Source organism: Mauremys reevesii, linkage group 11 (assembly GCF_016161935.1).
Source record: "Mauremys reevesii isolate NIE-2019 linkage group 11, ASM1616193v1, whole genome shotgun sequence".
NCBI classification, from domain to species: Eukaryota; Metazoa; Chordata; order Testudines; family Geoemydidae; genus Mauremys; species Mauremys reevesii.
In genome coordinates this window covers 50,565,710-50,580,572 of record NC_052633.1, presented here as the reverse complement: position 1 = coordinate 50,580,572, position 14,863 = coordinate 50,565,710, and the positions used below count along the sequence as shown (strand labels likewise).

The window sequence follows — 14,863 nt, the reverse complement described above, 5'->3', positions numbered from 1 at the left end:
GCAGGGGATTAAAACAGTTTCCCTCTGATTCTACTTGTAATGTATTTTCCATTAAGATCATCATCTTTACTTTAGAGCTTTTTATGGATACACAGATTCATAGATTCCAATGCCAGAGAGGACCACTCTGATCATCTAATCTGACCTCCTTCATAAACAGGCTCTTGAAAAAAAATCCCAAGGCCTTTTTTCACTTGGCGTGTGTGTGTGTGTGTGTGTCACTTAGGTATTTCTACTTGACATACAGCAATGCTAGGCTGAGTTGTTCAGATTTAATGCAGGCAGTAGATGCAGGGTACATTACAAATTCAAAGTTATACAGAAATCCTCTTCCGTTATATACATTTTCACATTCCAATGTATTTACTATACATTGCATTACCATTTTGTGATTAGCTTGGTCACTTTGTAGGAACCATTCTCTGTATAGCATACACTGTCCATGCACAACTTACTTTTACCTCATCTTATGTTTTAGCTTCATCTTATCCATTGTTATCTTGTCCATTGTAAATTGTTCCCTGGATGTTCTTCCTTATCTTCGCTAGCACAGACATTTTGTTTCCAGTCTGCTGATCCATTTACCAACCTAATCCTGTCTCCCAAAAAATGACGCCTCACCCATGTCCAATTGCTTATGTCAAGTCAGGCCTACACTGGCTATAGAACTTCCCCAAAATAATTTCCAGAGCAGATCTTTTAGACAAACATCCAATCTTGATTTAAAAATTATCAGTGACAGAATCTGTCATGGCCCTTGGTATATTGTTCCAACGGTTAATTACTCTCACCATCAAAAATTTACACCTTATTTCCTGTCTGAATTTGTGTAGCTTCAATTTCCAGCCATTGGATCCTGTTATACCTTTCTCTTCTAAACTGAAGAGCACATTATTAAATATTTGTTCCCTCTAGATTATTATAAATTTTAATCATGTCACCTCTTAACCGTCTCGTTGTTAAGATAAATAGATTGACCTCCTTGAGTATCACTATAAGGCATGATTTCTTTAATCATTCTCATGGCTCTTCTCTGAACTGTCTCCAATTTATCAACATCCTTGTTGAATTGTGGGAACCAGAACTGGCACAGTATTCCAGCAGCAGTTGCACCAGTGCCAACTATAGAGATCAAATAACCTCTTTACTCCTACTGGAGATTCCCCTGTTAATGGAGCTAGGCTGTTCTCAGTGGTGGCAGATGACAGAACAAGGAGCAATGATTGCAGTGGGGGAGGTCTAGGTTAGATATTAGGAAAAACTATTTCACTAGGAGAGTGGTGAAGCACTGGAATGGGTTACCTGGGGAGGTGGTGGACTCTCCATCCTTAGAGGTTTTTAAGGTCTGGCTTGACAAAGCCCTGGCTGGAATGATTTAGTTGGGGTTGATCCTGCTTTGAGCTGGGGGTTGAACTAGATGACCTCCTGAGGTCTCTTCCAACTCTAATCTTCTAAGATTCTATGCCCTATAGGATCACATTTGGTTTTTTGGCCAAGATAGCACACTGGAGTTCAGCTGATTATCCTCCATGACTCCCAAATCTTTTTCAGAGTCACTGTTTCCCAGGATAGAGTCCCACAATCTTGCAAGTATGAGCTACATTCTTTGTTCCTAGATGTATAAATTTACATTTAGTCATATTACAAACACATATCATTTGCTTACACCCAGTTTACCAAGCAATCCAGGTTGCTCTGAAACAGTGATCTGTCTCCTTCATTATTCACCACTCCTCCAAGTTTTATGTCATCTGCAAATTTTTATCAGTGATAATTGTATATTTTCTTCCAGGTCACTGATAAAAAGCACAGTAGAGATAGTATCTATGTTGTTAACAGCTCAATTCACTATCAATTTCTTAAGCAGTATGTATTATTGCAGTGTTCTCTATCCTTTGGACAAAACCTCATGCGTAAAGATTTCCCAGTTGCTTTCCTTGAACCAAGGAAGAAATTGCCTCTCCTCAGCTTTATCTATTTAGAATTCCTATCTAGGATAACTAGTATTTTCATTTCCTTATGTTTACTATGTTACCATTGTCCAGCCACACAGGAAGGAGGACAAGAGGCAATGGATGTGGTATAGTTAGGGCTGCAATTTTATTTACCTAAAATATCTGGGAGTACCTGGCAATAAATTGTACAATGCAGGTCACCATTATTTCCTTCATCACATTCACCTATTTAGGAGGCAGCTGAGAACCATCCCTCTTCCCAATCTGGTCCCAGCCAGCCCGTTGCTGGGACCTCACCATCCTCCCTTCGCATAAAGGTTATGGGGGCTGAAAAGGAAGAAGGGTTGGCTTCCTGCACCCCACTCTCTAGCTTCCTTCAGGGATACTGGTAGACCCAGAGGGAATGAACTCCACAGATGGAACTATAAGGGTGGAGAAGTACTGGAAGGTGACGGGGAACTTGATATCTTACATTTCCTGGCTAGCTGGTGCTGGGTTACACTTAATTGTACTGCTACACTTTAGTTATGATGGGGTATTATTTCCAATGAATTTTAAGTTATGTCAAAAGCATCTAGAGCACACACAGATGCACCCTTTTTGAGCACTTGTATAAATCCAAAAATGAAATAATAAAATATGCTAGTCAAATACAGTTTAACTACATTCTTGGTACAGTTCCTGTTTCATTAAGCCATGTAAAGTAACTGCTACTGCTTAATGAATTCTGCAGTGCTAGGTATTCTTAGCACAGCATGAGCAGCATCAGTGAAAAATTAATGAGCAATTGATAATGAAAGCAGTTAGATATTCCAGAAAAGACAAGTATTTTTATAATGCCTAGATGTACAGTACTAATCAGTTTCATAACAACGACTCTCAGCACCATGCAAATTAGAAATGTGATTTTTGATGGCTTTCAGATATATCCAAATACACTAAACATTTCATGCCCAATACATAAAAATGGGAGTATGCAAATATTCTTCTTGCTAGAATTTGAGCTGTGAAATATACTGCATAGATTATAATGTAAAAGATATACAATATTGTACAGGGTTATGATAAGAACCTTCCATATTAGCAATATACTTTCACTTAATTGAATCATTGCTTAATTTACTCCTCCTGTGAAATTTAACCAAAACCTCAGCAATCAAATAGAGCTAGATTGTGAGACCCTTATTTACACACGAGTGACCCCACAGCTCCAAGTAATTGCCCAGCAATGTGGGAAAGGATTTAACAAGGTAGCCCATCCTTTGTATTAAAAATAACACAGCCTCCACCCTTTTAATCTAATTGCTTGGGCCAGATATAATTGGCTAGTTTGGTCTCTGACTAGAAAAGTTGCCACTGATTTAAGGAAAACCAACATTCTGAATGAGACAGAATAGAATGCAGGCCCAATTTTCCTCATTTTATCTGTCCAACTATAGTAACACCAATGGGAACTGTGTTAGCTTCAACAGCTTCAAAAAGCTGTAGCAAGGACTCCCCTTAGCACAGTCATCCTAGCATGTGAGGATATGAGGCATAGCCCCTCCCCTGCTGAGGATATGAGGCATAGCCCCTCCACAGCTTTTTGAACCAGAGGACAAAAGAAATGCATAGCCAAAAGTAGAATATGGCCTTTAAACTGTATTCACCATGGGCCAGATTCTGCCCTCCCGTACAAATATCCATCTCCTTAGCAGTGGTGTAAATCAGGGGTAATTTCAATGAAGTAAAAACTGTGTGAAATTTGAGTGAGACTAACTGACTTCAGTGGGAAGCTGACGTGTGTCCCTGTGGATGGAATTTGGCTCATGGGAACTACAAGTCCAAATCTTGAGCTTTATACTCAGTCCTTGCTCAGGCAAGGTTTCACTGAGTGTCAGTGGGAGTTTGTCTAAATAAAATCTCAGGATGTGGAATAAAAGCTGAGTTATATCAGATGTTGTGGATATTATAAAGTGCTATTATGTGCTAGGTAAGATGTGGCATGCACCCTGCAGATGTGGGCCATTTCTTTCACTCAAACTCACTCACTTCAGTCCAATTGGTAGGAAAAGACTTAGCTAAAATAAGAGGAAGGCATTGCATAAATGAGCGCATGAATGAAATATGCACAGGCTCAGTGCTTATTTTGTGCCAGGGCTTGCCAGGGCTGATCCCAGGCACCTCTAGCCTTGGCAGTTCATAGCCCCAGCACCTCTGGGCTTGCCACTTCAGTTAAGAATGTAAAAAAATTGCTTGAGCCCTGGCATCTCTTTGATTACAAATTAAGCACTGCACAGGCTGCTCTTTTCAAATGGAGAAAAACGATTTTTCCAATGTGAAGAATGTGATGGTGAACGCTACAGATAGTGTACATGCAAGCAGTAATGACAGCCCTGAGTAAACACCATGGACCAAATTCAGATGCAATGTGAATAGATCAGACTCCCTATAACTCCATTTACACCCAGTCTGAATTAGGCCTGATATATCTTTTTGGTTATTACTGCTCCAGGACTTATATAATATTTTGTTTTAGTGAATGTGTTCTGAACAGCATCCATAGAAATATCCTTTTTCTTCCCTTCATTGGAACAACATGATTCAATGAAAAATTACTCGAGACAAACATAATACAGTGGACTCCCCAATATAAATTTGAGATGACTTGAACAACTTTCAGTACTGCTCAGAGTGGAACACAAGCAGGGTGACAAAGGAGAGAACACTAGATCCTACTGTTACTGTAACCAGAGATGCTTACAGTATGTCATTGCCATGAAAAGGGAGGGGTTGGGACAGAATGGATTCTTTGCTCTAAGATGATCATCATCACCTATCCTTTTCTAAGATGGCACGGGACAAAAGGCCCCTTCCTGAGAAGAATGGGCCAGTTTATGACAATACATGCCGCTCTCCAACCAAGTGCAGTTAAGGAATTACATGTCCACATTTGTTTGGTTGCCCTCTCTTTCTATCCTCAATGAAAGTTCTATAACTAAGAACAAGAAACAATGTTTATATTGCAGGGAGCACTGGTTGGGTTAAATCGGGAGTCTCCTTTTACAGGAGTACTAGACTGAGGACGAGGGTGCGGTGCCCTGCCTCCAGCATACCAACACAAAGGGCACGCATCTATCTCCATGCTGGGGAAGGTGGCTGTTTTATGCTGCAGGCAGTGCTGAGCATTACTGCAGCAGGGGCATTACTCAGCAGGGGAGGGGCTATCTCATATCCTCACATGCTAGGATGACTGTGCTAAGGGGAGTCCTTGCTACAGCTTTTTGAAGCTGTAGCGAGATTTGCTATGCACCAGTGTTCCACACAGCATTTGAGGCAGTATACCTTTCATAACAGGCTCCCTCTTTGCTCACTATAAAATGTGCTGACAATGCTCATAACTTCAGTGAGAGTCTCACAATATTTGGTGTTTGCATTTTTCTTAAAGCTCCAGTTCCCAGAATTATGGAATTAAGGGAGAATCTCAGCTTTCATATAAAAACAAACAAAATAAAAGGAATTTTCTGTTCCTCACAGCTGCAGAGAAAAGCTTGAAAGTGTGAACACTCAAAAACCAGAGGACAAAAGAAATGACTTGACATGATTTTAAGCAGGGCCGGTACAAGGAAGTTTCACGCCCTAGGCAAAACTTCCACCTTGAGCCATCTCCCCCCCAGCTAACCCTGCCCACCGCCCCCCCATGGCAGCTAACCAAGCCCACCCATCTCCCCACCCCCACAGCAGGTAACCCCACCTGCCACAGCAGCTAACCCACCCCCACACCCAGGGAGCCCCCCCTCGCAGCAGCTACCCCCCCTTGAAAGCCCCCCATCCACGGCTGCTAACCCGGCCCGGGGAGCCCCCACAGAGGAAGCTAACCCCGCCCCCCTCCGCTACCAGTGGGTGCTCTAGAAAAATCTAAGATAGATTTCCCAATGAGACCCCATGATGTGACGTGGACTGTTTTGTCTTACCATGCTCATTCTCATGCATAGACATTGGGTTGTCATACAGACAAGTTACCATCTGTGTGCATTTCAACAGAAAGGTTTGTCCTGCAACAAAACCCTGGGCTGAGTTTCAAAAGTCTAAACAATTTTAGCTGCTTTTCCACATACACCTTTATGCCCTCGCCATATAAAACTACCCCATCAGCTTGCCTAAACATCTGGGGCAGCTTGCAGGCCTACTAAATGCAGGACTCCGCATCAATTAAAATGGCTAATCATGATCCCAAGAAGATGGTTTGCGATAATTGTCTAGCTCCACTGGGCCAACTGGAATGTCTCAACAGATCTTTTGAGAGCGTTCCTTGCTGAAGTGCCAGAAACTCAATCTTAAAATGCAGGTTATTTTAGGGCCCCAGACAGGCTGCTACTTTGAGTATAAAAAGTGACTGAATAGTAATTACTTGTTTTTTTTCTTTAGCTGGTCTAGGACTGGAGGGCTGTGAGCATCACCAAAGTCAACTGACAAAATGTGAATTCAATTATATCAATGATAAACACAGTAGAAATGTACAAAACTCCAGTTCAATGATCTGGAGTTTTATTCTTGTTGGGTTTTTCTGTACTTACTGGTGGACATTGTGCAAGTTTATCAGCTGCCACCAACTGAACATTTAAGTGTTTACTTTGTGACTTTCCTCTGGATTTAATCAGTCGCTGCAAAACCTGGGAGAGGAAAAGAGGAAAACATGAGTGTAAGAGTCAAACATCCCCAGATACAAGAGATCTAAATGCCAATGACAGGGTTAACCAATGTAATAAGCTCTTATTTGTATTACATTTAATATAATGGACCAAATTTTGTCATCAGACAGATGCAAATTCTTCAATTTACTTCACTGGGATTTGTGCATGTTTATCTCAGCATAGGATTCGACCCATAGCATATTTTCCGAATGCAGTTTAAAGTGTGATTTTGCTTTGTTCTGGTTCTAAGTACAAGGTTATTGTGAACAAATATAAATTTTCTGTTTTCCAATGCTCCCTGAAAATTATGCAGTTGCACCAGTTTGATTATAGCATAACAATAATAGTATATTAGGCTATGCAATACTGATATTATGGTGACAGTCTGCTCAGAAGTATATTTTGATAGAGAAGGGTTTTTAACACCCACAGGTCATATTACCTCATTTTTTCCTGCAGTCTGCTCATTAATAGAATTATGGGGCGGGAGAAATTAGGAATTCTAAATTATTTATCTATACATTATAAAAGGAAATTATAGTATCAAACACCCTGCTCACAAGCCTTTGGGTGAAAGACTTCACCTTTGTGCTTTTGATCCTCTCCCCACTCACTTTGCCAAATAACTTTCCATTCAATAGAATGGGTGTAGCTAGTACAACCAGCACCACATCAGGAAAATTCAATAGCAGTCATCAGGGAATATGCAAATTATGTATACTGAGTTTACATTAAGAACTTATAATATAAAGTGCACTAAGGGGTGCTGTTAAAACTTAAATTATACTGTTTCCTTATAGAATGTGCGCCAGATCCCCAATTGACATAAATCACCGTACCTCCATTTGCACCACGTGAGGATTCGGACTTTTAGCTTTAGAAAACATGTAGGTTTTCTGGAAAAGTGAGTGAAGGATCTGAAAGAGGTTATTCACCCCAAAGTCTATGGTACTGAAGTATAATGCTAGATAATAGTAGCCATCCTTAACTGTCAGTAGTTAATATAATGACAAGTAAATTGTGAAAGAACACAAGTAGTCAGGTATTGACTGCTAAACCACTATCAGGGCTAAAGCCTTGTCTATATTAAATCTTTCAGAAGTTTCATTAAGATTGTTTTTTAAATGAAAATTGGTGCAAACCCCTACGTGGACTCTCTTATATCAATGTCTTCCTTGTTTATATTATTTTAGCTTTATTTAGTTAGTAACTGAATTATGCTAAAATCAATATAAACCAAGTCTAAATCGATTTAAAAACACATCTTCAGTTAAACTGGTGCAATAATATAGACAAAGCCTAAGTGTGCAAAGGTTATTAAGGACCTTAAAGCAGCACTTTAAAAAAATGACTTTTGTGGCTTTTGTGCTCTACATGAAGAGCCCAGACAACATCCCAAAAACCACAACTGGCACTAGCTAGTGTCCTGGTTGGGAGTCTCAATAGAAGCACCAAGGACTGATCTAATCTCTCACCTCTAGAGGTGGCCCTCCAAGGGAGAGTTAAGGTGGAGTGAGGAGAGATGGTACTTGTTCTGAAGATGAATTAAGGGCTTAAATCTTTAGGGCTGTCAATGCAGCACCTTCCATCAACATTAAACTCACTACAATTGTAACTGAAAATAAATATCTATTTTCAAGGTAAATAGTTGCATGAGGATTTTAAACACAGAAGAATTCCCCCTCTAGGGAGAGGATGAGAGAAAAAAATAAAAAGGGGATCACATGAGACAGAGGTTAGTCATGGCATTTAATGCACTACTGAAAAGGGCTCAGATATTACAGGGATGGGCCTGTCTAGGAACCTGTATACAACAGCATGGTTTTCTTCTGATATGAGCACAAAGCTCTCACTGGTGTCAACGTGCATTTTGAGGGGGAAAGAGAACACACCCTATCTCAGAGGACAACAAGCATGTAACATTTTAAAAGTAAAATGCATATATTTTAAAGATGATTGTAATTACCTTTGGAGATGACACTTTAACATGGACAATAATCGGTGCTAAAGATGTCTTAATAAGTTGTGCTGGATGATTGATAGTATCCGCATCTAGGACAACCAGCTGTAAGGATCTTGCCAACTCAAAGATTCTTTCAATTTCACTCTGCACTTCAGCTAAACAACAACAACAAAAAAACAACAGGTCATAACTGCTCGACTCCAATACTGTTTAGAAAAATAAATCACATGTGCCATTGGTTTTGGTGTACAGTATATGTACAATATATGGACTTCATGTATAAATGATTTATACAGGAGACTAGAACAGGTGATGCAAGTACAGAACATACATTTTTAGACTGTTTTTAAAAATGCTACTTTGGTCCCCACATACGCTAAAGGTAATAAGCCTCATGAATGCTGACTGTTATTGGCAATGTAACTTCCTTGATGTTATGTTTGCTCATATGTTTTGGGAGCGTCCCTGTATCAAGAATGTCTGATGTAAGTTGGGTCAAAGGAACAATTTGATATTGGATGCTACTTAAATTTCATTCTTGGATATATTTCCAATATCTGGAGATTACCTGGTAACAAGGCAGCACAGTTCCAAAGTGGAGCTTTAGTGGCTAAAAAATTAATCATGCAAAAGTGGAAAAGTGAATCCCAACCAAATATTAATGCTTGGGTCAGTGATATGGCTGATCTCGCAGCTAATGAATGACACGCATTCCGCAGAAAGGGAATTCCTGAAAAATTCAAAGCAATTTGGACTGAATTTTTAGAGATCTATGATTAACTTAGACCCTGAAGAAAGATGTGTCACTTCCCTGCCCCTCACTTTATACTAACCCTATTTATTTATTTTGCATTCTATGATGAATCTGGTATGTTGGTATATTTGCTGTATTTGGAAATATTAATAAAAATTATAGTCAATGTAGTCTATCCACCTAACTGCTACTCCAATAATCTATAAAGCATAAGGTTACTTACTACGATTTGTTCTTAGGCGCCCCTAAACACACAGAGACTCTAAATCTGTTAGAAATAATATGGTTCACCCAATAAAGTGGCTACATGACCAAACTAATTATTTCTAAACATTTCACAGTTGTTTTCTTAGCATTATTTGTGACTTAAAATACAAAATCAGTCACTCAGAATGAAGCAAACCTTAATGTACAAGGCCCAGAAAAGGTTCTGAGTATGCCTTACTAATGGTCCATTTAAGCACTTAATATGAAGCTTACATAGTGCACTGAGCTTTGTCCAGCCAGTACACACTGGGGTGAATTTTATCCCCAGGAGCCTTTTTCTCTCATCAGCATGTATGTAATTTGGATTGACCCATTTAAATCCACTGCATCAATAGGGGAACAGATCACTTGGAGTTAAATTCAGATACGGTTTATTGACCTGATCCAAAGCCCACTGAAGTCAATACAAAGATTCTTCTTATTGACTTCAATAGGCAATGGATCAAGTGTAGGTGAATAAGATTTATACTGGTGCCGAAAAGTTATGATGGACTGCTAAAAAGGCTTTTCATCTGGAAATCTCACAGGTTCTATGGGATCCCATAAAGCTGTAATCCAGTTTCTGCAAGAACCTGCTTGTTTCTGGTAGCTGATGCTATATGCATCTCATGGTTGTAACAGAAGGGCTCATGACATTTAAAAGCTGTCACTTTGCTCCTGGATGTCACTATGTGCAGTGCGGTACATGTGCTAACATCTTACCTAAGCTGGACCTGGTATTCGACCGCTCAATTATTGCCCTCTTGCTCGGATTATTTAGGACAGACCTCTTAGCAAGAGAAATGTCGGCTGTCACTCTAGTTATTGATATCCTATGAATAAGAACACAGGAAAGAACACAAACACTGCAGTCACATTTTTACTGTATTGCATGTGATTTAAAACTACTTTGTGTTGTAGAGTGTGAACATAGTATAACACCAGTCAGATGTGTTTTATAGTTGAATTATATCATTAAAGTAAGAAAGAGAGGCAGAAATAAAGAAACTCTCCTTTCAAGTAAAATCCATCAAGCACTAAAAAACCCCACACAATTGTATAATGTTTGTCTATTTCCCTTTTAACTGATAATATATATCTAATACCACACTCACTACTACATATATTTCTCTCTCTCTTTCTGTATGTAGTCATCCATCTACCTATACAGAGACGCGAACACAAACTTCTACTTGTGCTAATGAGGTGTGATTAGGGTTGCGAACTTTCTAATCGCACAAAACCAAACACCCCAGACCTGCCCCTTCCCAAGGCCCCGCCCCACTCACTTTGGTGGCTCGCTCTCCCCCACCCTCACTCACTTTCACTGGGCTGGGGCAGAGGGTTGGGTTGGGGTGTGGGAGGGAGTGAGGGCTCTAACTGAGGATACAAGCTCCAAGGTAGGGCCAGTAATGAGGGGTTCAGGGTGTAGGAGGGGGCACTGGGCTGGGGCAGGGAGTTGGGTGTGGGAGGGGGTGAGGGCTCTGGCTGAGGGTACGGGCTATGGGATGGGGCTGAGGGGTTAAAGGTGTGGGAGGGAGCGGGGCCGAGGGATTTGGAATGTGGGAGGGGGCTGCAGGTTGCGCCCGGGGGTGGGGGCTGGGCCGGGGGTACAGGCTCTGGGCTGGGAGTGCTGGCTCTGGGGTGGAACTGGATATGAGGAGTTTGGGGTGCAGGAAAGGGCTCCATGCAAGGGAGTGGGGCTGAGTGATTCGGAGTGTGGGAGGGGGCCTGGGTTGAGGCGGGGGTGAGGGCTCCAGCTGGGGTGCAGGCTCTGGGGTGGAGCCTGGGATGAGGGGTTCAAGGTGTGGGAGGGGGCTCTGGGCTGGGGCAGGGGGTTGGGATTCGGGGGGGGGAGGGTGAGGGTGCAGGCTCTGGAGTGGGGCTAGGGATGAGGGGCTTGGGATGTAGGAGGGGGCTCCGGGTTTGGGGGGGGCTCAGGGCTGAGGCAGGGGGTTGGACCTCAGAGCTGGGGTGTGGGCTTCACTTGGGAGGCTCCCAGTCATTGGCACAGCGGGACTAAGGCAGTCCGCCTGCCTGTCCTGGCACCACGCTGTGCCCCGGAAGTGGCCAGCAGGTGCGGGTCCTAGGCAGGGAGCCAGGAGACTCCACACGCCGCTCTCACCTGCAGGCACCGACTCCCAGCTTCCATTGGCTGGGAGTACAGAACCGGTGCTCGGGGCAGGAGCAGCATGCAGAGCTCCGTGGCCCCGCCACCTAGGAGCCGGACCTGCTGGCCACTTCCAGGGCACAGCGCGGTGACAGGACAGGTAGGGACTAGCCTGCCTTAGCCCCGCAGCACCATCGACTGCACTTTAAACAGAGCGGTCAGTGGTGCTGACCAGAGCCGTCAGGGTCCCTTTTTGACCGGGTGTTCCGGTCAAAAACCGGACACCTGGTCACCCTAAGTGTGATATCAGAAATAATTTGGCAAGCTAAAGCAAATCTCAGGGCAAGTACAACAGCAGAGCCATAATAAATAATAAAATAATAATAATAAAACTTCATCTTCAAAGCATTTTATAAACATTAATTAATCTTCAAATATTCCTCTGAGGTAAGTAAAGAATGTAATCCCCAATTTACAGTTTGGGGACTGGAGACAGAGAGATTCTATTTATCTAGGCCTCACAGTCATTAATGGATTTATTCTCACAACCCTTCATGAGGTAGGCAGTTGTTGCCACTTTACAGACAGGAACTGAGGCACAGGGTTAGGTTACTTGTCCAAGGTCACAAAGGAGAGTCTGTGACTGGTTATTAAAATGAGGTCTTCAGGATTCCAGTCCAGCAAGCTATCCCCTACACCATGCATCCTGCATTCCTAGAGCAGGCTAGTTAAGTCACTTGCCCAAGGCTGCAAAGTAAGTCTATATCAGAGGCAAAATTAGAACACAGGCTTGTAAGCTGGGAAATTCTAACCACCTCTCCCTCTCATGCACACACACACCAAGCTGGACTCTGCGAAATAGGTCACCACAAAGAATACTCTTCACACTACAGGCTAGAGGGTGGCATTCAGTCACAGCCTGGAGCTGGGAATAGCATGGAGGGATCATTTTGCAGGGAAGGAGGGAGGGTAGAGTGGTGTGGAGAGGTATTCCAGGAGGAACTGTACCTCAGGGAGCACATTCTTCTCAGAGCTGCAAGTAGCACATGTCACGTGCACACTGTGGCTGCCCAGCTCTGTAAACTGGTGTAGAATGGGAGAATATGATGGAGCCCCTTCCCTGACACATGAATGCAGGGACTACAATTGTTCCTAATCCTTGAGAGGGTTGATAAAGGGGCAGTGTGATGGGGCTTAACCCCCATCATTGGCAAGGCAAGGGAAAGAACGCTCATTAGTCATATTCTGCACCTGGAGGAGGTGCCTCCTGGCCAGAGAAGGCGAAGCTAGGCCTTATAAGTAGACTGAGGGAGCTCAGTTGGAGAGAGACTGCAGAGGAGACAGTCTCTCTGGTTGAGGGAAGCCCAGGGATAAGGTTTAAACAGACAAGTAACAACTGAGGAATAACACTGCCAGAGCAGGTTAGGCTTCTGCAGGGGGAGGCCCTGAGACAGAGCCAACAGGGGGACTACACTGAAGCCTGAGAGGGTCAGAAGGGCTATTACTCTAAAGATTTGTTTGGCCTTTTATTTGGACTTGTTTGTGCTATCCTGGGAGGGGCCTGAAATGACTTTTTGAAAGAAAATTCAAACAGAATTTATTTTAAAATGTTAAAAATGCAGAAAATCAAAAGAAAACATTTTTGTTTAGGACCGAATGAAACACTTTGTTCAACTAGAAATAATTTTTTAAAAAACTCTTAAATTCACCAAAAAAAATTCAAAATTGAGTTTTTTGGTTCAACTCAAAACCATTTTTTAAATATTATTTTTCTGAATTTCCAGTGAACCAAAACAAAATCTGTTATTCACATAGCTCTAGAGTAGAGCTGTACACAAAACTGATTAACTAAATTAGTAGAAACCTCCTATGTGGACACTCTTGTTTTGGTTTCAGAATGCCTTATATCAACTGAGCTTAAATCAATTCCTCACAGTTTTAGCAGTGTCACTGTTTCATCTGTTCATTTAGGTAAGATTTTCACAAAGCACTTAAGGGATTTAAGAGAATAAATCCCACTGAAAGTTTTAGGAAAATCTCCTCCTTCCATGGCCATGCCCCCTTGTTGTGGGTGTAGCTTTGTCACACAGTAACAGTGGAGAGAAAAAGGTTTTAAAAATTAGGAAAATGTGGTTGCAAATCCATAAAACCTGGTGGGGGACTGAGAGGCAATTGTAGCACCTGAAATACCATTTAACTTATTTTTCAAAAAAGGATTAGATTTCAAGTTGATTGTGTTCCTTTAAGATTTTAGGCTGTTAGCTCCTCACTTTACCTATCTATGGATGAAATTCATACCTCTGTCCGATCTGCCCTGCTAAGAGCTAAACAGCAATGGGACAATTTGTAAAACTGACAGTGACAAAGATTGCAGATAGATCCTCTCAATTTCTTTCTCTCTGTATGGACTAAACACACATCAGGGAAAGGCTAGAAGACAGTACCTCTGACTAGATTTGACAACCAAACGGGGGTTTATAAGGATGCCTTACTTTTTTACTTCTCCTGTGTAAACAGACATTACTGATTTTTGTGGCTTCTGATACACCTCAGTACTTTTCCCATAGAGTGCAGAAATATAGTTCACAAAAGATATATTCACAGCAATCACATCCCAGCAACTTGACAGGACTTGTCACTTCCAGTTGCCATGGTTTCCTACTGAAGATAATGACTTCCATCTACCATAGGTGTATGCAAAGCTGAAGGACACGTGCCAGCAACTGGGAAGAGAACAGATGTCACTGCTCTGTACCTACTCTTAATACAAATATGCCCTGGGAATCTATGCAATAAACTGAAGTGAAATAAGATTAGTCAAACAGTTCAGAAGTGGGGGTGGGGAGGAGAGGGTATGGACGAGAATCATGAAGAGCTCAAAGAAACGACTCAGTAAACTGCAGGCTTCTCTGTAAAATGCTCAATCCACCAGGTCTTAAAATTAAATATTAAGTTTGTGGGTTTTGCTAATGTCATCTGTGTTAGGCAAATTAAAAACTGGGGAAGGACTACACGTCTTACACCATAGCCTGCAGCTAAAGCTGTTCACGGGTTAGGGAGGAGTCGTAGTCACTTCTTTGCCTCCCATGAATACCTACCCCATCCCCACTCCACAATCTAACTGGATAATCTTATTTTACAGGGATTCTAATTTAACCCTGA

General features: G+C 41.9%; 1 protein-coding gene across 4 annotated transcripts in view; it reads right to left on the bottom strand.

Moving 5' to 3' along the window:
- Positions 1-14,863, bottom strand: part of CACNB4 (calcium voltage-gated channel auxiliary subunit beta 4) — a 196,149-nt gene that overhangs the window by 23,597 nt on the left and 157,689 nt on the right. For all 4 annotated transcript variants that reach the window (XR_005586227.1, XM_039494873.1, XM_039494875.1 and 1 more), the window contains 3 exons: positions 10,315-10,424; positions 8,595-8,746; positions 6,512-6,607 (listed from right to left, as the gene is read on the bottom strand). Coding sequence is in view for 3 of the 4 variants with exons in the window: in XM_039494873.1 (XP_039350807.1) it covers positions 6,512-6,607; positions 8,595-8,746; positions 10,315-10,424 (358 nt within the window). In the remaining variant the exon portion in view is untranslated. The remainder of the gene's footprint in view (positions 1-6,511; positions 6,608-8,594; positions 8,747-10,314; positions 10,425-14,863) is intronic.